The sequence below is a fragment of the Protomyctophum parallelum genome, assembly GCF_964188405.1.
Source record: "Protomyctophum parallelum genome assembly, chromosome: 21".
Taxonomy (NCBI): Eukaryota; Metazoa; Chordata; class Actinopteri; order Myctophiformes; family Myctophidae; genus Protomyctophum; species Protomyctophum parallelum.
The window spans coordinates 7868971-7891909 of record NC_139713.1 but is presented as its reverse complement, the minus strand read 5'-3'; the positions used below and the strand labels follow the sequence as shown (position 1 = coordinate 7891909).

Genomic DNA, 22939 nt, shown 5'->3' with positions numbered 1-22939 from the left:
GGCGCGATACAAGCTTGTAGGTCTGCTATTTTTGAAAAAAATCGAAGAACGACTGACATTTTTAGAATCTGATCTCAGGTCAGAATGGGTTCGTCAGACCAGTGTGTGTCCAGTGGAAAACCTCGTATGAATCTGATCTCAGGTCAGAATGGGTTAATAGCTCCAGATCCATGTGCAGAGTTTGACAACGAGGTGCGTAGCTGGTCCATTCCACATGGGAGCTTCTGCCTAAATTCTGTTCTAAATTTACAGAAGTGGCTCCACATAACTCCACCTGATAACACTCAAGTGGGAGGGAGTGAGGGCGCACACGCGCACGGCGCCACACGCACACACACACAGCTAAAATCCTGTCCGTGCCGTGGGCTTTAACCCATTCTGACCTGAGATCAGATTCATACGAGGTTTCCGCCGGACACACACTGGTCTGATGAACCCATTCTGACCTGAGATCAGATTCTAGAAATGTCAGTCGCTCTTCGATTTTTCAAAAATAGCAGACCTACAAGCTCGTATCGCGCCACTCGGTGGCGCGATATGAGCTTGTAGATCTGCTATTTTTAAATAGCTAAAGCATGACATGATGCTGACACCAAAATGGGTGCCCGTTCAGAATGGGTGAAGTGTTCCCTTCCTTCACCACTGAAGACCTGAGGCATGATTCTACAGATTCCTTCTTTTTTATTTCTTATCATCCACGATTTAGCAAAAATAATGTCTCCCTAATGTACCCTAATTCTGGGCGCTACACTTCCTCTGCTAACCTGGGGAGAGCAACGGACTGACCTCATGCTTCCTGAACTATGCATGAGGAGGAGTCACCTGACAGGGGGGGGGGGTTGGACGTAGCGCGTGGAAGGAACACGTTATTCCAATTTCCAATCCATTTTGAACCCACTCAAGGACACTTTGAGACCCACTGGTGTAGCAGAGTGTTTCCAGTCATTCCAACGCGCACAACAGCAGCACCCCGACTCTGTTGGACCAGAATGGAACAGAGCCTTCATTAGCAGCACCCTAGCCTCGATACCCAGGCTTTCATTTCGTCTGCGCGAAAGATGAAAGCCTGGAAAAAGCCGTGGGCTGAACCAGTCTAAAAGTGGGAGTCAACCCTTCCGGGTGGGCGTCGCTCTAAATGATGTGACGTAGCGCTGCACTAGGGGGGAGAGGAGGGGCCGGGGGTGACGGACAGATCGATGAGATCCAATCAGGGTGCGCGCATTTGTGAGGCGCGACCCGCCCCTCTTGACCAGAAATGTCTCTGCTTAGGTCAGGCTAGCAGCACCCTGACTCTGTTGGACCAGAATGGAACAGAGCCTTCATTAGCATCACCCTGACTCTGTTGGACCAGAATGGAACAGAGCCTTCATTAGCAGCACCCTGACTCTGTTGGACCAGAATGGAACAGAGCCTTCATTAGCAGCACCCTGACTCTGTTTGACCAGAATGGAACAGAGCCTTCATTAGCAGCACCCTGACTCTGTTGGACCAGAATGGAACAGAGCCTTCATTAGCATCACCCTGACTCTGTTGGACCAGAATGGAACAGAGCCTTCATTAGCAGCACCCTGACTCTGTTGGACCAGAATGGAACAGAGCCTTCATTAGCAGCACCTTGACTCTGTTTGACCAGAATGGAACAGAGCCTTCATTAGCAGCACCCTGACTCTGTTTGACCAGAATGGAACAGAGCCTTCATTAGCAGCACCCTGACTCTGTTTGACCAGAATGGAACAGAGCCTTCATTAGCATCACCCTGACTCTGTTGGACCAGAATGGAACAGAGCCTTCATTAGCAGCACCCTGACTCTGTTTGACCAGAATGGAACAGAGCCTTCATTAGCATCACCCTGACTCTGTTGGACCAGAATGGAACAGAGCCTTCATTAGCAGCACCCTGACTCTGTTGGACCAGAATGGAACAGAGCCTTCATTAGCAGCACCCTGACTCTGTTTGACCATAATGGAACAGAGCCTTCATTAGCAGCACCCTGACTCTGTTTGACCAGAATGGAACAGAGCCTTCATTAGCAGCACCCTGACTCTGTTTGACCAGAATGGAACAGAGCCTTCATTAGCAGCACCCTGACTCTGTTTGACCAGAATGGAACAGAGCCTTCATTAGCAGCACCCTGACTCTGTTTGACCAGAATGGAACAGAGCCTTCATTAGCAGCACCCTGACTCTGTTTGACCAGAATGGAACAGAGCCTTCATTAGCAGCACCCTGACTCTGTTTGACCAGAATGGAACAGAGCCTTCATTAGCAGCACCCTGACTCTGTTGGACCAGAATGGAACAGAGCCTTCATTAGCAGCACCCTGACTCTGTTGGACCAGAATGGAACAGAGCCTTCATTAGCAGCACCCTGACTCTGTTGGACCAGAATGGAACAGAGCCTTCATTAGCAGCACCCTGACTCTGTTGGACCAGAATGGAACAGAGCCTTCATTAGCAGCACCCTGACTCTGTTGGACCAGAATGGAACAGAGCCTTCATTAGCAGCACCCTGACTCTGTTGGACCAGAATGGAACAGAGCCTTCATTAGCAGCACCCTGACTCTGTTTGACCAGAATGGAACAGAGCCTTCATTAGCAGCACCCTGACTCTGTTGGACCAGAATGGAACAGAGCCTTCATTAGCAGCACCCTGACTCTGTTGGACCAGAATGGAACAGAGCCTTCATTAGCAGCACCCTGACTCTGTTCGACCAGAATGGAACAGAGCCTTCATTAGCAGCACCCTAGCCTGACCCAGAGCGAGACATTTCTCGTCTAGAGGGGCGGGTCGCGCCTCAGAAATGCGCGCACCCTGATTGGATCTCATCGATCTGTCCGTCACCCCCGGCCCCTCCTCTCCCCCCTAGTGCAGCGCTACGTCACATCATTTAGAGCGACGCCCACCCGGAAGGGTTGACTCCCACTTTTAGACTTGTTCAGCCCACGGCTTTTTCCAGGCTTTCATCTTTCGCGCAGACGAAATGAAAGCCTGGCTATCGAGGCTAGCAGCACCCTGACTCTGTTTGACCAGAATGGAACAGAGCCTTCATTAGCAGCACCCCGACTCTGTTTGACCAGAATGGAACAGAGCCTTCATTAGCAGCACCCCGACTCTGTTTGACCAGAATGGAACAGAGCCTTCATTAGCAGCACCCTGACTCTGTTTGACCAGAATGGAACAGAGCCTTCATTAGCAGCACCCTGACTCTGTTGGACCAGAATGGAACAGAGCCTTCATTAGCAGCACCCTGACTCTGTTTGACCAGAATGGAACAGAGCCTTCATTAGCAGCACCCTGACTCTGTTTGACCAGAATGGAACAGAGCCTTCATTAGCATCACCCTGACTCTGTTTGACCAGAATGGAACAGAGCCTTCATTAGCAGCACCCTGACTCTGTTTGACCAGAATGGAACAGAGCCTTCATTAGCAGCACCCTGACTCTGTTTGACCAGAATGGAACAGAGGCTTCATTAGCAGCACCCTGACTCTGTTTGACCAGAATGGAACAGAGCCTTCATTAGCAGCACCCTGACTCTGTTGGACCAGAATGGAACAGAGCCTTCATTAGCAGCACCCTGACTCTGTTTGACCAGAATGGAACAGAGCCTTCATTAGCAGCACCCTGACTCTGTTGGACCAGAATGGAACAGAGCCTTCATTAGCAGCACCCTGACTCTGTTTGACCAGAATGGAACAGAGCCTTCATTAGCAGCACCCTGACTCTGTTTGACCAGAATGGAACAGAGCCTTCATTAGCAGCACCCTGACTCTGTTTGACCAGAATGGAACAGAGCCTTCATTAGCAGCACCCTGACTCTGTTTGACCAGAATGGAACAGAGCCTTCATTAGCAGCACCCTGACTCTGTTTGACCAGAATGGAACAGAGCCTTCATTAGCAGCACCCTGACTCTGTTTGACCAGAATGGAACAGAGGCTTCATTAGCAGCACCCTGACTGTTTGACCAGAATGGAACAGAGCCTTCATTAGCAGCACCCTGACTCTGTTGGACCAGAATGGAACAGAGCCTTCATTAGCAGCACCCTGACTCTGTTGGACCAGAATGGAACAGAGCCTTCATTAGCAGCACCCTGACTCTGTTTGACCAGAATGGAACAGAGCCTTCATTAGCAGCACCCTGACTCTGTTGGACCAGAATGGAACAGAGCCTTCATTAGCAGCACCCTGACTCTGTTTGACCAGAATGGAACAGAGCCTTCATTAGCAGCACCCTGACTCTGTTTGACCAGAATGGAACAGAGCCTTCATTAGCAGCACCCTGACTCTGTTGGACCAGAATGGAACAGAGCCTTCATTAGCAGCACCCTGACTCTGTTTGACCAGAATGGAACAGAGCCTTCATTAGCAGCACCCTGACTCTGTTTGACCAGAATGGAACAGAGCCTTCATTAGCAGCACCCTGACTCTGTTGGACCAGAATGGAACAGAGCCTTCATTAAGCAGCACCCTGACTCTGTTGGACCAGAATGGAACAGAGCCTTCATTAGCAGCACCCTGACTCTGTTTGACCAGAATGGAACAGAGCCTTCATTAGCAGCACCCTGACTCTGTTTGACCAGAATGGAACGGCTAGCCTTCGTTAGCATCATCGATAACACCTGTGAAGGAAGTAGAGAAGGGGCCCCAAGTTCTTTCCAAAATGTTGCGTGAGCATAATATTGTCCGTGACCAACATTGGGGTGAGTTTGTTTGGTTTCTGCTGACCTGCCGGTCTCCTTCCACTCCATCTCCTGTCCGTCCACCGCCAGCAGCTCGTCCAGCTCGGTGAAGAGCTGAGGAGGAGGAGGGCCTTCATCTTCCTCGCCCAGGATGAACCGGATCCTCTCTGCTGGGGAGACTGCAGAGAGAGAGAGAGAGACAAAGAGACAGAGACAGAGAGAGACATGTCAAGTTATGGACCAACTCTACTTCCCTCTACTTTGGAGGAGAGACTGCACAGAGACGGATCTAGAGAGAGGAGTTCCAGGGATTGACACTAAGGTCTCAGAGGCTCTTGAGGTTGTGTGATATTTATGACTCAATGTGCCTAATATCTCCAAAAGTCTGTTGTGTTGTTTATAGTGAACAGTTTCTTCCCCGCTCAAACGCACTTGCCCGTCAGGCAACCTGAAAGCAAATTCCACCTGCCCCGAAAGTTTTATTGACTTGCCACACGGGCAGTCGGCCAACCACGAGTGTTGGCCGACTGTTCCCTCTCTGCTGGGGAGACTGCACAGAGAGAGAGGAGCAGGGAAAAATGTTCTTCAACTACCTTTTTTTCCACTCACGAAAACTAAAAACGAACGCAAAATTCATGGTTAACTAAAAATGCATTTGACCGTGCCATCGCCAAAATGACGAATGCCCGACCAAAAGACAGACATCAAGGTTCTCGACTCCCTACTACCCAAAACTCACCTAAAAGCATGGCGGACCTGAAAAAAACAAACTGATAAAATATACTGACAATTTCATCAATAAAAAAAAAAAACTAGACAAATGTTAGAGAGGGACTATAGTGGAGAAGAGATAATTTTGTGTTTGGTTGTGCTAGGGTGTTGTGCTCTGAAATTAGCAGATCTACAAGCTCAAGCTAAATGATAGATAGTTGGAACCAAAATGGACCCTTATGGGTCTGTAACTCTGAGAGTGTACAAATGGACACTCTACACTACATTTCTACACTCCGAGTTAAATCAACATTGATTTTTCAATATAAATTGGGGTCCCGGAGATAGAAATGCCATGGGGTCATCCATGCATGACAAACGGGGGGTTCGGAATCACTGCTAGAGCCGTGAAAACCATCTCTTATTGGGGGTCCCTGGCATATCTTTTCAAATGGGGGTCAGGCCAGGCGGGTTAAATAAGTGTCAATTTGGGGGTCCTTGACATGAAAAAGTTTGGGAACCACTTCCCTAAGTCCCCGGACACCACTGTTCCCTCACTGCAGTAAGTAACTCAAAGACCATCTGTCTGTGCGAAGCTGAAATCGGCGGTGTAGCGTTTAATCGTGGCTATAAAGGAAAGGGAGTATTTCCTGGTCCCATGGGGGGGGGGGGGGGGGGGGCGGGGGGAGGAGGGGAAATTGCTTTTAACCCATTTTGGGCGGGAACCCCTTTTGGTGTTTTAATGATGTTATGCTTTAGCTGTTGTAAAAAATAGCAGATCTACGAGCTTGTAGGTCTGCTATTTTGGAAAACTCGTGAAAATGTGCCTCTAATCTTTGAATATATATTCTTTCAGAGCGAACGTTTTTAACTCAAATCTTTGCTTCTGGAGGGTCCCTGCCTGGAACAACATATTTTCAGATGGGGGGGTCGGCGGCCAATTACATATAATTTTTGGGGTCTATGACATAAAATATTGAGAACCACTGAAAAAAAAGACATTTTAAAAAGACATTTTTTAAATATCGATGTCAGGCCTAAATTGGTTAACTGCTTCAGCCAGCGGGTCAACTGGGTGACCTCGGGGGGGGGGGGGGGGGGGGGGGGGTCAAACAGACCACCTTCTGATTCCCAGACGGCCTCTCTCTCTCTGCCACAGCTGCAAGCCTCCCCCAGAAATATTACTGATAATCCCAGGATGGATGTCTGTGTGGGTGTCTCATCTATCCGTCCGTCCGTCCGCATGTCCGTCCGTCCGTCCGTGTGTCTCTGACTGTGTGTGTGTGTGTGTGTGTGTGTGTGTCTGCGTGTACAGTACGTTGGAAACCTTAACCCATTCTGACCTGAGATCAGATTCATACGAGGTTTCCGCCGGACACACACTGGTCTGATGAACCCATTCTGACCTGAGATCAGATTCTAAAAATGTCAGTCGCTCTTCGATTTTTCAAAAATAGCAGACCTACAAGCTCGTATCGCGCCACGCGCCACTCGACACCAAAATGGGTGCCCGGTCAGAATGGGTTAAAGGACCACTTCACCACTTCTCAACCTATCTTCATAGATAGTCCTCACTAATAATCATGGAAAAAAATTGCACAATTTTTTTCTACTCAGTCTGTGTCTCATAGTCATAGGAGGGCTGTGAGCAGTTTAGAAACCGTCCTCCAGTGACATCATCATTAGGCAGATTTTTTTTTTTTAAGAAGATTTTTTTACAAAAATCATTATCGTGAGAACGATGGCTTCCATTTTCGCATTGCAACTTTTCAGGACTAGAAAGCCTGCAGTTTCTATTAGCTTGTATTCCCCATCGATGATGTCACTGGAAGACGGTTTCTGAACTGCCCACAGACCTCCTATGAGACACAGACCGAGTAGGAAAAAAATTGCACCATTTCTTCATGATTATTAGTGAGGACCTATTATATGAATGAAGATAGGTTGAAAAGTGGTGAAGTGGTCCTTTAAACGATGCACAACATCCTGATAGAAACTGCTGCTAAACCATTATACAGTATAGATGTACCTTTGTACATTGTTCTTGTGTACTGTATGTACATTATGTTTAACGTTTTATGCTTTGTTTCCTAATGTAATGCATTCCACTGTCTGGCTGTTCTGTTTTTGAGTGGTGCAACCACTCCAAGGAACAGCAATGTCCGTGTTGGTTAACCTACCTATGTGAATATGAGCACCAGTATGACTATGAGCACCAGTGGGGGCGCTGTTGTGCCCCCACTGGTGCACTGGTGCCTGCATTAGCAGGCACTGTTGCCTGCTAATGTGAGAGAGAGAGAGAGAGAGAGTGAGAGTGAGAGAGAGAGAGGGGAGTTGCACCACTCAGTTCACACGGGTGTGATTTTATGTTCTGTGTGGGGACTGCAGATGTAAATGAGCATCTTTGCTAAATCCGGAATAATTACATTGTAATATATAACGTAATGTCCCATTACTATTGTCTAAATTAACAAATTAATAAATAAATAAAATGTACCATGCTGATGCTCTGAACGTGGCAGACGGTTTAGAAGTTCTTTATAAGTGATTGAGCAACAATACAAAATTGTCCTGAAGTAGGGCTTAACCCATTCTGACTGGGCACCCATTTTGATGTCAGCATCATGTTGTGCTTTATCTATTGAAAAATAGCAGATCTACAAGCTCATATCGCGCCACCGAGTGGCGCGCTACGAGCTTGTAGGTCTGCTATTTTTGAAAAATCGAAGAACGACTGACATTTTTGAGAATCTGATCTCAGGTCAGAATGGGTCAATCAGACCAGTGTGTGTCCAGTGGAAACCTCGTATGAATCTGATCTCAGGTCAGAATGGCTTAAAGTTGATCATGTGCACAGAGAAAACTAACTTCTAGGTAAAGATGTGTACCGCTGATCGGCATTAGAACGATGAGCTTTCTTTACCCCTAGGCTCTATTGGCACTTCTCTCAACAATGCTTCGCTAAGGCGTGCCCCTTCACCTGCCAAGCCCCCCCCCCCCACCCCCACTCAAGGTTAACCTCCAGTAAAAGTTATCTGTTATTACAATCTAGAGTTCTCATCGGGCCCGAAAATTAAGGCCCGGCCCTAACTGGGCCCTAACTGATCAGGCCCTAGGCCCGGCCCGGCCCGACTAATTAGCATAGATTTTAGGCCCGAACCGGCCCTAAAATGTCAGGTCGGGTGGGGCCTGGTCGGGTTTGTGCAGAATTTGAGAACTCTACACAGAGTAAAAGTGAAACGCCAGTCAGCACCATCTTCATAATAGATAAATACACAAACAGACAGAACAGAACTATTATTTTTATTATTCTAAACAAATTCAATATATATATTTTTTTTTTCATGGAGCCCCAGGCCCGGCCCGGCCCTACTGATTAGCATACATTTTAGGCCCGGCCCGGCCCTAAAATGTCGGGTCGGGTCGGGCCTGGTCGGGTTCGGGCAGAGTTTGAGAACTCTATTACAATCTACCACGATCTCTCTGTAAAACACCAGACGGAAACGTTGAGGAAAGGACTTTGACAACACACCCTTTCTCGTCATGAGAATGAACTTTCTCCTTTTTTTTTTCCATCAGCAGCGTATAATAATGTCTGCCAAATGCAGGAAGCCGGTTACTTCCCTTCCAAGAAGTCACGTTGACCTGAAGTAGCTTTCACTAGTACTAACGCACTCACAGGTGGGCTGGACACGACGCCGCTCCAGCTCCCGAGACCAGGGGGGCAGTCAGCCAGATATTTCGTGAAGCCTCATTTGAAATCGGTAGTTCATATAATGGCCTGTTGTGGCGCTGGACTGGACCCAAAAAGCCCCATAGCTCCATAGAGGCCCATGTATTTTGGCCCAACTTCACCTAGACTGTATTACCTTAATAAACATGGTCATGAATACTTTCTGCTTCCAGTCACTAGTTTAAAGTCTCATTTCTAATGTCATAATATTCTTTTTGGAAAATTATGGTCCCATTAATTAAAGAAATGACCATAAAGAAAAAAAAACATCACGTATGTTCTGAGGGGCGTGGCTACCGTTACAGTCTATGATCGGGATTCCCCTCCCACTCGAGTCAAAATAAAAACCAACGGAGAAGAAGGGGGGAAGTCCCGCCTCGTTGTCTGGGCAGCCAATGGCCAGCTGGTCCAAAACGGAGCCAGCCAATGGCCAGCTGGTACCAAACGGATCTAGAAAGATGGCGACTTACAGTGCAGGAATAACAGGCTTCATTTTACGTCCATGTTAGACCCGGCGAACGCTTTGTCCATATTTTTTACAGTCTATGCCCGAGACACAGAACTGACCTATGATGGATCTAATTAAAGCCTGCTGTGTATATTCACTCAGTCTGCAACGGTCTAAATGAGGTGAAAACGAAAAAATGCCACATGCCATGTAGGAGAAATATTTAGACGTTTAGACGGTCCCCGAGGGGGGGGGGGGGGCGATTCTATGAATGCTTTATAAAAAAAAATCTGTTCTCACACTTTCAGGACTTTCCTACAAATGTTCAAAAATAGCATCAATCTACAAGCTCAAGATTGGCCATTTTCAGCGAAAACAGTGAAAACAGAGAATGCACTCTTATAATACCCTGAGGGATTCCAGGGATTGAGGGATAACCCCATTTAGACTCCCGAGGCCGATTCTAAGAACGCCTTCTAAAACCCATAACAATGTATAGGTTACAACAGGTCTAGATGGGTTAAGGGTTTAAGGCCAAATTACACTAAGTACAGTCAATACAGCATGCAGAACTAACAACGTCCTGTACTCGTGATGTCATGATTCTTCATTCATACGCAGACAGCCCGTAATGGAGAGACCCATTATCATTTCCATTACCATTTCCCTTTGATTGCATTCTTAACCAATTCTGACCCGAGATCAGATTCATACGAGGTTTCCACTGGACACACATTGGTCTGATTGACCCATTCTGACCTGAGATCAGATTCTAAAAAAATGTCAGTCGTTCTTCGATTTTTCAAAAAATAGCAGACCTACAAGCTCGTATCGCGCCACTCGGTGGCGCGATATGAGCTTGTAGATCTGCTATTTTTCAATAGCTAAAGCATGACATGATGCCAACACCAAAACGGGTGCCCGGTCAGAATGGGTTAAGCAACTGATATCGTGGTCTACTCTTAGAGATATGACCCAGTATGTAAACATGAAGTTTGTCCCTTATCTGCCGCCCTACCTTTAAGACCTCAAAAGGACAGTGAATAATGGGTTGTGCAATCCATGATGATGTCACAAACTAGGACGTTAAGCTGTAAAGCACCCTGGTGCTATTTGTGAAACTTTCCTTTAATCCATTCTGAACGGGAACCCATTTTGGTGTCAGCATCATGTTATGCTTTAGCTATTGAAAAATAGCAGATCTACAAGCTCATATCGCGCCACCGAGTGGCGCGATACGAGCTTGTAGGTCTGCTATTTTTTGAAAAATCGAAGAACGACTGACATTTTTAGAATGTGATCTCGGGTCAGAATGGGTTAATCAGACCAGTGTGTGTCCAGTGGAAACCTCGTATGAATCTAATCTCAGATCAGAATGGGTTAATATCTCAGTGCTGGGACTCCACAATGACACCTTGACACACACGTCACCAGGAGCTTTTAATCCTGGTCCCAGCATGAGCAGGCGGATATTTTACAGCAGCCACACACAGAAAAGAGCAACCTGATAACTATACTACTTATTAACTAATTCTACACGCAGAGTTGCAGACTCTAGTTGGGACTTAATCACTGGTTCTCAGCAATGTCGGGTCCGGGGATTACCAGGACAGTGTCCTAATGGATACTTGCTTTAACTGTGAGAATGTACAAAATATGTAAACACTCTCAAGACTTAAATTAACCCATTTTAGGGGCGGGATCCCCTTTAGCATTATGTTACGCTTTAGCTATTGAAAAATAGCAGACATACAAGCTCGTAGTGCGGCACTCGGTGACGGTTGATGAGCTTGTAGATCTGCGCTTTGAGCTTGTAGGTCTGCTAAAAAAAAAATAATCGAAGAACGACTGACACAGAAACACAGCTTTTTCAGAAAACTGTCAGGATGTAGAAGACATTTTTAGAATCTGATCTCAGGTCAAAATGGGTTAACTTTGTATGCATTAACTTTGCGGTCAGTGTATATTGGGGTCCCAAAGATTAATTAATAAATAAATACAAAATAAGTATCAAATGGGGGTCCGTCCGTACGTGTCCTAATGCATAACAAACTGGGGGTCCTTAAAATGTAAAATTGAGAATTTACAAATGTCAGGGAAAACACTGGCATGTTATCTCGGATGCACCGTAGACAAGACGTTGCAGTGCAGCTTATATAGTCGCCGAGGGATTTATCAGCGGACCAAGACACAACACCGGCGGACACAGCGGGTCTCTTGTCCTCTTGCTAAGCTAGCCGTCTGACTCGTAGGAACCATGACTTTTAACACGCCACGGTGTACACAACAACACCGTTCACCTCTTAAAGGCACGGTGTACACAACAACACCGTTCACCTCTTAAAGGCTCACAACCAGTGTTATCTGTGAAAACCCAGGTCTTTGTTGTCGTTACCGACAACCTAAGTGTCCAGACTCATAGCGTTTGCTAGAATCAACAGGATTAAAGCGATTCAGCTGGAGGGCAACAGCGGAATGTCTTTTCCGCTGTCTAGTGTGTGTGTGTGTGTGTGTGTTTGTGTGTGTGTGTGCGTGTGTGGTGACTCTCTGCCCGACACGTTATCATGTTTAACACATCAAACACCATCATAATCTTCTAATTTGCTCCATTAGACAATAGAGTTCATAGCCTATGGCAGTTGTTTTACGAAGGCCTTCACGTTATCTGGTTTGTCCGACAGGTCAGAGCCCCATTTTGGCATGGTCGTTACATCCATGTCTAGCCTGGCTGCATGGCTAGATTAATCTGGTTTTCCAGGCTAGCCTAATCCCCGTCATGGAGTCCGTATAAACGGTGCTCGCTGACACGTGGACGTCTGACATATGCCTGACTTATTGTGACATCACAGAGACGAGACAAGCACCTTAACAGAGTGTATAAAGGACACAGCATCCCCCAGAGAGCAGCCAGATCCAGCAACGCTCCCCGGGACCTCCAACAGTACTCTTCTCAAGACGAGGACGTCAGGACACAGGACAACAGGACAGGACAACAGAACACAGGACAACAGGACAGGACAGGAGGACACTGGACAACAGGACAACAGGACAGGACAACATGACAGGACAGGAGGACACTGGACAACAGGACACTGGACAACAGGACAGGACAGGAGGACACTGGACAACAGGACACTGGAAAACAGGACCAGGGCAGTGCAGAGAGCACTGAGGGGGCAGGGGCTCGAACTCAAGAAAAAGGGAACATGTGCGCACAGCAGAGCATGTGAGCGGAGCGGAGCGTGGAGCGAGCGAGGAGCGGAGCGGGGGGATTTTGACGTGAGCGCGGAGCGGGTTTTTAAATGTGTCAGATTGACTTCCGGAGCGAGAACTGTCCTCCGCTCCGAGCCGCTCCGAGCCGCTCCATGCACACGGCACGGCTAATTTACATCATGCTCCAAAAAAGACAGCATGTTGCTGCAACATGCGGTCTGAAACGAAGGCCTTCAGGTTTAATTAGCCAATTGCAGGAAAACAGCATTTTATTTTTCCCCCCGTCATTTCTTTCTGCTGAGCGGAGCGGGCATCTGAGTGTAGCCTCGGAGCGAGCACGGAGCGGGGAGCGCTCCATGCGTAAATGAAGGTGAGCGCTGAGCGAGCGAGGAGCGGCGTGGGGGAAGATGAACGTGAGCGCGGAGCGAGCGTAACAAAAGCCGTCGAGAGCGAAGAGCGGAATTATCGGCCGCTCCGCTCACATGCTCTGGCGCACAGCGCACGCTGATTTTCGGGGGTACGAGACAGGACACAGACCTCTTCAGGACTCTAGTCACTCTACCTTTAACCCATTCTGACCTGAGATCAGATTCACACGAGGTTTCCACTGGACACACACTGGTCTGATTAACCCATTCTGACCTGAGATCAGATTCTAAAATGTCAGTCGCTCTTCGATTTTTCAAAAAATAGCAGACCTACAAGCTCGTATCGCGCCACTCGGTGGCGCGATATGAGCTTGTAGTTCTGCTATTTTTCAATAGCTAAAGCATAACATGATGCTGACACCAAAATGGGTGCCCGTTCAGTTAAAATAAACCATAGACCTTCACAGGACACGCATCATTACCAGGACGTCTATAGACTAGTGATGGGAGATTAATCTGCAAACACATCAGTATCGGCCGATTCTAGTTGTTTTTAGATTAATCGGCATCGGTTCGATTAATCAATCAGAACGATTAATTAATTAATCGGTCCGATTGATCGGTCTGTCTTTACTGATAAACAAGGCTAAAGTAACAAATTGAACAGATCTACAAGCTCACAATATTAAATATAAAAATGTATGAAAGTTAAATCTGACTTGCCTAAGCCTTCAGTGCAGATACGCTGTTACATGTATTTTTCAGAATTAACCATTACTAAATTATTATACATTTTTAATAAAGAATGAGATCATATCGACATCGGCCAAAATGTCTCATCGGCACATCCCTGCTATAGACTCACCCTCCAACATCCCATCGGGGAGCGAGTTCATCATCTACTGTCCAAGCCAGGGTGTCTGGCCTCTACAAGGTCACAGAGGAGATTGTGCGCGTTCTCATATCTTGTACCTGTATTTAGGCCAGGTGCTGCTGGGAAAGGCAAGAATCAAGGAGGTGGTAAAAAGATCTGCACACTACTGGCTTAAATCTCCCAAAACGTATTTTATTTAATTTTATTTAAACCTTATTTGGTCTTTATCAGACAAATCATTATTTGCATAATTTGCCTGATGAAGACCTAGGTGTATACGGTCGAAACGTTGTGCCATTAACCCATTCTGACCTGAGATCAGATTCATACGAGGTTTCCACTGGACACACGCTGGTCTGACGAACCCATTCTGACCTGAGATCAGATTCTAAAAATGTCAGTCGTTTTTCTTTTTTTCAAAAATAGCAGACCTACAAGCTCGTATCGCGCCACTCGGTGGCGCGATACGAGCTTGTAGATCTGCTATTTTTCAATAGCTAAAGCACGACATGATGCCAACACCAAAATGGGTGCCCGTTCAGAATGGGTTAAACACAATCCGTTTTGAGAGCATTAAACCAGCGTGTGGATGTCTTATACCTTCTCCTGTCTGGCCTTAAAACCCAGATAAATCCTGTATCGTACAGCTGTGGTTCTCAAACTTTTTCATGTCATTATTAGCCCGCGTATTACCCCGATTTGAAACAATATGCCAGGGAGGCAGGGACCCCCATAAGAGAAGATTGTGATCGTCAACCATTTTAATTTCAAGGACCCCCCAGTTTGACATGCATTAGGCTACGGACCGTGTTTATACAATAACACACTGCATTCATGTCTCCTAACATATATAGTGGCAGCGAATTATTATATAGTGTCACTTCACACAAGGGTGATTTTTCTCACAATTAAATAATTGTCTACAAGCTCACAACACGTGTGAATGAGTTGTGAGCGGATGGGCTATTTTCAGACATCGAGAACCATTGGCCTACTACGGCTATCAAGTAGGCCAACTTTACAACACTATGGGCTGTATTTTGCGTGTCTTAAGTACCAAGTCTTATTCCCTAACTTGAGTAAACTAAAGACCTGGAGGCGTGACCAATGCCATTTGGCTATTCTGAGTGGCCAAAGTGCATTGATCACAACCAGTGTTATCTGTGAAAACCCAGGTCTTTGTTGTCGTTACCGACAACCTAAGTGTCCAGACTCATAGCGTTTGCTAGAATCAACAGGATTAAGTCGATTCAGCTGGAGGGCAAAACGGCAGAAAGTCTCTGTACGCGCTGACTGCGATTGTGTGTGCGTGCGTGCGTGCGTGCGTGTGTGTGTGTGTGTGTGTGTGTGTGTGTGTGTGTGTGTCATTATGTGCTTTTCACATATGAAACACTTTGATTAATTCATTGTTCCGCCACTGCCAGCGTGTCTTCAGTGAGGGCCGTTATTTTCGTTCGGCCAATCAGTGACAGAGTATGTATGTCGTTGGCGTCGCTCGGCCAATCAGGCACCATGAAGAACAGCGATCGGCTTCTGGTCACTGCAAGGCTACTACAAGGAATCACCATCGACCTGCCCATCGGGTGGTTTCAGTGTCTTGCTCCAGGGCACTTCAGAACGAAGCCAGGCGCACCTGGAGATCGAACCGGAAACCTTTGGTTTCCCAAACGGCCACTCTACCTCGTGAGCCTTGTCAACACTTCACTACTTTCTGTACTAGTTAACTAGTTAAGCAGCACTGCTGGTGTACTCTGAATGATAAGTTAACTAGTTAAGCAGCACTGCTGGTGTACTCTGAACGATAACAAAGGGCAGCCGTAGACGAGGGGTTAGAAAAGAGGCCATCTGGGGGATCTGAAGGTCACCGCGGTTCTGACCCTCGGTTCAGGATATGTTTAATTGTCTTTGAGCAAGACACTTAACCCTCGACACCCAACCCTGTGCACACACGATCTGACCCATCTGAGCGGTCATCATGCTGGGTTAAACACTTAAGCAGTTTCCCCTCCCCCGGGGGTTCCATGCAGCAAACACTGCAGTTCCTTCACCCATGGCACAGTACAGTACAGTACAGTACGTGGCTCAGTGGTTAGTGCCGTTTAGCCTCACAGCAGCAGCAAGGTCCTCCTGCCTGCCCTATAGCTGGTGAACTTCTGTGGTGACGGTGGAGTCTGTATGTTGTCTCTGTGGAGTCTATGGCCCTCATTTATCAACGCGGTGTACACCCACATTTGGGTGTACACCTTGTGTACACCTGGTGTACACCTTGTGTACACCTGGTGTACACCCATAACCCCGTTGATAAATGAGGGCCTATAATGTGTTGGCCTTATATGGCCTATGGCCCATGTTCTTCTCTGTGGAATCTGCATGTTGTCTCTGTGGAGTCTGTAATTGTATGTCTTTGGGCTCCATTTCGTCACCACTGAACCCCTTATCCCTAAACTTCTTTGCCTTTTTTTTACTATTTTGAAAAACATTTTTGAATAGTTCAACTAGCCAAACTACATTGACAGACACGTTGTGAGCTTGTAGACTGGCCATTTTAACTATTCAAAAATGTTTTGCAAAATAGTAAAAAAAAAAAAAAAAAAAAAAAAAAAAAAAGGCAAAGAAGTTTAGGGATAAGGGGTTTAGCGGTGACGAAAATGGAGCCCTGTATGTTCCCTCTGTGGAGTCTGCATGTTCTCTCCGTGTTTGCGTGATTTTTCCTTCTAAAGATGGAAAAGTGTGCTCTCTAAACTAAAGGCTAAAGACGGGTGCGAGGAGCCAGCATAAAAGTCCATAGACAACAGAAAAGGCGACATATGGCTGATCATCTCTTCTTTACGAGTGATGTGACATTAATATCGAAGACTTTTTTCGTGATCCCACTGGACGTGTGTTTGACGTGTGTTTCCCCCGTAGACAATGACGGAGGGGTGTCGTCTCTACCGAACTTGAGCCACGGGAGACGCCACCGAGCGACCCTAAAGGGCCGCAAGTAGCCACGGCGAGCGGTGCGAAGTTCGGTAGAGCCGACTCAGCCCCGTCCGAGTTGTAACCAGATATGGACAGAATGTCAAACCCGAACTCACCCAGCCCCGACCCAGCCACGGTGAAACACCACTTCTGTACTGAACTCACCCATCCCCGACCCAGCCACGGTGAAATAGCACTTCTGTACTGAACTCACCCAGCCCCGACCCAGCCACGGTGAAATAGCACTTCTGTACTGAACTCACCCAGCCCCGACCCAGCCACGGTGAAATAGCACATCTGTACTGAACTCACCCAGCCCCGACCCAGCCACGGTGAAATAGCACTTCTGTACTGAACTCACCCAGCCACGACCCAGCCACGGTGAAATAGCACATCTGTACTGAACTCACCCAGCCACGGTGAAATAGCACTTCTGTACTGAACTCACCCAGCCCCGACCCAGCCACGGTGAAATAGCACATCTATACTGAACTCACCCAGCCCGACCCAGCCACTGTGAAAGCCACGCCTCCGTCGTGGTCAAAACAGTATAGTCATGTCATATGTACGGATTCTGGGGTTTTCTAGGCGTATTTTGCTGGATTTCTGTGAGATGGGGTTGATTACTATATGATGAGCTGCAATGATGACAGCGTTGTCATATGGCGTTGTCATATTTGTATAGTGCACGAGCCACGTGGTCGTGAGTTGTGTAAAATGTTTACACTGCACAGTGCAAATTAAGGACATTGATTTCAAGGCAGAGCAGATGTGCTTGATGTCATGTGACCTCCTCGATGGAACTTAGTCACGGGAAACAGTGACTTGCATCCTACCGACCGTCACCACACTCTCACACGCCATACAGCTAAATGTTATTCAATTATATGTCCCATATTAATTTGGCCCATTGCAAATTCAAAGATGCTCACTAAGAGTGCCATTAAAAACGCTATGCCAGGAATGCATCGATGATCTTTAATATGTTTACATGCTTTATAAGTCGTCTATCCACATGTCGTCTTGTGACCAGGCTTCTATTTCCAGGGAATCTTGTGTTCTCTTTGTTGACATGTCAATAAGCACTCGAGTTGTAAAAATGTCATGTCATCTGTTTGGTTGGCCTTTTGAAATAAAGTACAGTACACTGGTCTGGTGGCTGTTCCGTGGTAATCTGAGATCCCTGGTTTAACCCATTCTGACCGGGCACCCATTTTGGTGTTGGCATCATGTTATGCTTTAGCTATTGAAAAATAGCAGATCTACAAGCTCATATCGCGCCACCGAGTGGCGCGATACGAGCTTGTAGGTCTGCTATTTTTGAAAAATCGAACAGCGACTGACATTTCTAGAATCTGATCTCAGGTCAGAATGGGTTAATCAGACCAGTGTGTGTCCGGCGGAAACCTCGTATGAATCTGATCTCAGGTCAGAATGGGTTAAGATACCTGATGAAGGTCATACGACCGAAACTAGCTTTAATAAACTACTGTTATACTGTATAAGTGAAGACAGTGTGTGGGACCTCTTTTCTCTCGTTATTCGCACTTGTTGCCTGCTCCGACGCACCTGTCCCTGTACTGTAGGTTCTACAGAGCCCCGGTTTATATTAGCACCTGGGTCCAGTTATTCTATTCAAATGCATTTAAAAACAAATCAGCACTTTTCACACATTTTGAAAACTGTGAGCTTGTACCTTGTGCTATTTTTGAATAGCCGACGCGAATATCAAACAATTACACGGATGCCTTTCCCGCATTTAAATGGGTTTAATAATACTGTGGCTCTCTCCTTAACTTCAACTCCATTGCTGCCAACTTCCTCAGGACACAAACTGGCTTTCAGACAGCTTCATTCACTCTTACACCTTGTCAGCTACTTTAGCTGTGTGTGTGTGTGTGTGTGTGTGTGTGTGTGTGTGTGTGTGTGTGTGTGTGTGTGTGTGTGTGTGTGACACTGAACTCAACCAGTATAACAGCATGCTAAGGACGGTCTGTCAGCCTGTTGGGATGCTGTTCTGTTGGATGCTGTTCTGTTGGCCTACATTACTTACAACATGTCAAAGTTCTGTTCTAGTTGCACCTAAACCTTTGCACGCTCAGAAAACCATCCTCTATCCCACAGTACAGTAGCGGTCCCTCCGTCGACAATAAATTAATTTTGAAGCATGAGGGTTATTTGTTACAGCGTGTTACAAAGGGGGGAGAGAGAGAGAGAGAGCGAGAGATGCATGTCAAATAAGTTTTAAGCTATAATTTCTCTTAATGGTTTTTAATGTTTATGCATGTTTGAGCTCTCCGGTTTTAGCAAACAGATTCCTTTGGTTCTGACTGAGACTGCCGCTTCTCGGTTTTGGCATAGGTATTCATACTTTGTCAGCATTATGTGCATAACTTGGTGAGAAGTTAGTAGCAAAGGTTTTTTTTTTTTTTTTTTTTTTTCTTCCCGTGGTGTGGGGGTGGGAGGTGGCTAATAAGGCCTGGAATCGAACCTGGGACCTCTGGGATCTCCCAGGGAAGGTGGGTTCTCTAGCCATTCAGCTATGCCCCCCCCCCCCCCCCCCGGCCCAAAGTTAAGGAGGTCCCAGAGGACGTGGTTACGTTTCGGGGGAACCGGTTTTAGAACCGGTTGTGGACTTCAGGTCTGCTATACAATTCCAGAGCTGCCAACCTGCACACATTTTGTGTACCAACCACGCAATTCTAGGCGTATAGACACCTAGAATTGCGTGGTTGGTACACAAAATGTGTGCAGGTTGGTAGCTCTGCAATTACAATACCGCTCGTTCTCAAACTGCAGGGATGTAAATATCCTGCAAGTCTCACTAAATTGAGAAAGGACGCAATCATGTCACCCTCGGGGGGTTTATCCAAGGCGCTTTACATAGATTGTGCATTAACCCATTCTGACCTGAGAGTAAGAGCTAAAGCATAACATGATGCCGACACCAAAATGGGTGCCCGGTCAGAATGGGTTAAGTGCATCAATTCACCCATTCACACACATTCATACACCCATGGCAGCGGAAACAAATGCAAGGCACCAACCAGCACATCAGGAGCAATTTGGGGTTCAGTGTCTTGCTCGAGGACCCACAGGGTTCGAACAGGCAACCTTGCGGTCACCATCCAGCCACTCTACCCCTGAACCACCGCCGCTCGATGCAATACTGTACTCAGTACTGTACTACAACGTCATTGAAGTAGGACTCATAAAATGTCTCTGGGACCCATCTAAAAGTCAAAGACCATCACTGAACTGTAGAATTTCAAGGACCATCGTAAGAGTGTACAAAATGGAACCAAATAGACCTCAAGGGTGCATTTTGAGAGGAAGCGGAATCCAAACCTGGTCCTAAACCTAAAAAGGATCCAGACCCTACAGTAGTTGGTGGTTATAGTGACACTCACTGAGCGGCTGGGTGGGGACGCTGTGTGACCCTACAGTAGTTGGTGGTTATAGTGACACTCACTGAGCGGCTGGGTGGGGATGCTGTGTGACCCTACAGTAGTTGGTGGTTATAGTGACACTCACTGAGCGGCTGGGTGGGGACGCTGCGTGACCCTACAGTAGTTGGTGGTTATAGTGACACTCACTGAGCGGTTGGGTGGGGACGCTGCGTGACCCTACATTAGTTGGTTGGTTATAGTGACACTCACTGAGCGGCTGGGTGGGGACGCTGCGTGACCCTACATTAGTTGGTTGGTTATAGTGACACTCACTGAGCGGCTGGGTGGGGACGCTGCGTGACCCTACATTAGTTGGTGGTTATAGTGACACTCACTGAGCGGCTGGGTGGGGACGCTGTGTGACCCTACAGTAGTTGGTGGTTATAGTGACACTCACTGAGCGGCTGGGTGGGGACGCTGCGTGACCCTACAGTAGTTGGTGGTTATAGTGACACTCACTGAGCGGCTGGGTGGGGACGCTGTGTGACCCTACAGTAGATGGTGGTTATAGTGACACTCACTGAGCGGCTGGGTGGGGATGCTGTGTGACCCTACAGTAGTTGGTGGTTATAGTGACACTCACTGAGCGGCTGGGTGGGGACGCTGCGTGACCCTACAGTAGTTGGTGGTTATAGTGACACTCACTGAGCGGCTGGGTGGGGACGCTGTGTGACCCTACAGTAGTTGGTGGTTATAGTGACACTCACTGAGCGGCTGGGTGGGGACGCTGCGTGACCCTACAGTAGTTGGTGGTTATAGTGACACTCACTGAGCGGCTGGGTGGGGACGCTGCGTGACCCTACAGTAGTTGGTGGTTATAGTGACACTCACTGAGCGGCTGGGTGGGGACGCTGCGTGACCCTACAGTAGTTGGTGGTTATAGTGACACTCACTGAGCGGCTGGGTGGGGACGCTGCGTGACCCTACAGTAGTTGGTGGTTATAGTGACACTCACTGAGCGGCTGGGTGGGGACGCTGCGTGACCCTACAGTAGTTGGTGGTTATAGTGACACTCACTGAGCGGCTGGGTGGGGACGCTGCGTGACCCTACAGTAGTTGGTGGTTATAGTGACACTCACTGAGCGGCTGGGTGGGGACGCTGCGTGACCCTACAGTAGTTGGTGGTTATAGTGACACTCACTGAGCGGCTGGGTGGGGACGCTGCGTGACCCTACAGTAGTTGGTGGTTATAGTGACACTCACTGAGCGGCTGGGTGGGGACGCTGCGTGACCCTACAGTAGTTGGTGGTTATAGTGACACTCACTGAGCGGCTGGGTGGGGACGCTGCGTGACCCTACAGTAGTTGGTGGTTATAGTGACACTCACTGAGCGGCTGGGTGGGGACGCTGCGTGACCCTACAGTAGTTGGTGGTTATAGTGACACTCACTGAGCGGCTGGGTGGGGACGCTGCGTGCCGTCTCGTCTGCGTTCTCCGCGTCCGACGTCTTGTCGTCGTCCTCGTCGCCATGCTCCCCCGCCGCCCCCCGCTCCCCCCTCCTCTCCTTGTGGCTGGACCTGCGGCGGTGGCGTCTCCGGCGCTGGTAGCTCTTGGGCACGTGAACGCCGATGTACACCGTGTGGTGACCTGCAGACGACAAGCAACGCGCTCACATTACATCATGTTAACCCATTCTGACCTGAGATCAGATTCTAAAAAATTCTATTACATCCTGTCAGTTTCATTATTAACCCATTCTGACCTGAGATCAGATTCTAAAAGTGTCTTCGATTTTTCAAAAATAGCAGACCTACAAGCTCGTATCGCGCCACTCGGTGGCGCGATATGAGCTTGTAGATCTGCTATTTTTCAATAGCTAAAGCATAACATAATGCCAACACCAAAATGGGTGCCCGGTCAGAATGGGTTAAGATTACATCATGTTAAGATTACATTAACCAAAAGGAAATGTCATTAATCCCCCCCCCCCCCCCTGTTCCCTGCATTTCTGGTAATCCACCGCATCACCGTCACAGAATCAAATTATATTTTTATATCACAGAATCAAATTATATATATTTTTTGTGCCTGGAAAGTTAATTTTTGAACTTTCATTACTCCTCAAACTAGAGTATGTAAAAATAGTTTTTTGCTTAGATATGTCTTAGTTTGTTAAAACCTAGGGTTGCCTAGATTTCTTTGTTTTTCTTTTCAATTTATCTGATGAATTAAGCTCTTTGAAGCTTAAAAGGGTAGGCAAAATAAGCCTCGGCTTCAGCCTACACCTTTTCGGTCCCACTTGTATAAGTGGACTCTAATGTATCTAATGTATGCATGTATTTTTATTTTATTTTTTTGCTTTTTCAAATGGACCGAAATAAAGATTTACTACTACCGTTGATGGAGAAATGTACTAAACAATGGTCCAAAAAACTAAAAAAGTCGAAACCTGCTTTAGCTACTTTTCTATTGTATTCCGTTCCCGGTAATTTCCTAAAATTCAAGCCAAGAGGAAATGTGTTGACAGTTATAGAAACCCTTTTGATTTTAAATAAATACTAAC

At 47.2% G+C, this 22939-nt stretch overlaps 1 protein-coding gene across 2 annotated transcripts in view; it reads right to left on the bottom strand.

Annotated features, from left to right (window-relative positions):
- LOC310879331 (electrogenic sodium bicarbonate cotransporter 1-like) overlaps positions 1 to 22939 on the bottom strand; it is a 94257-nt gene that overhangs the window by 51254 nt on the left and 20064 nt on the right. For both annotated transcript variants that reach the window (XM_083793920.1, XM_083793921.1), the window contains exons 3-4: positions 21826 to 22023; positions 4726 to 4858 (exon numbers count right to left, since the gene is read on the bottom strand). In XM_083793920.1, the coding sequence (XP_083650046.1) occupies positions 4726 to 4858; positions 21826 to 22023 (331 nt within the window). The remainder of the gene's footprint in view (positions 1 to 4725; positions 4859 to 21825; positions 22024 to 22939) is intronic.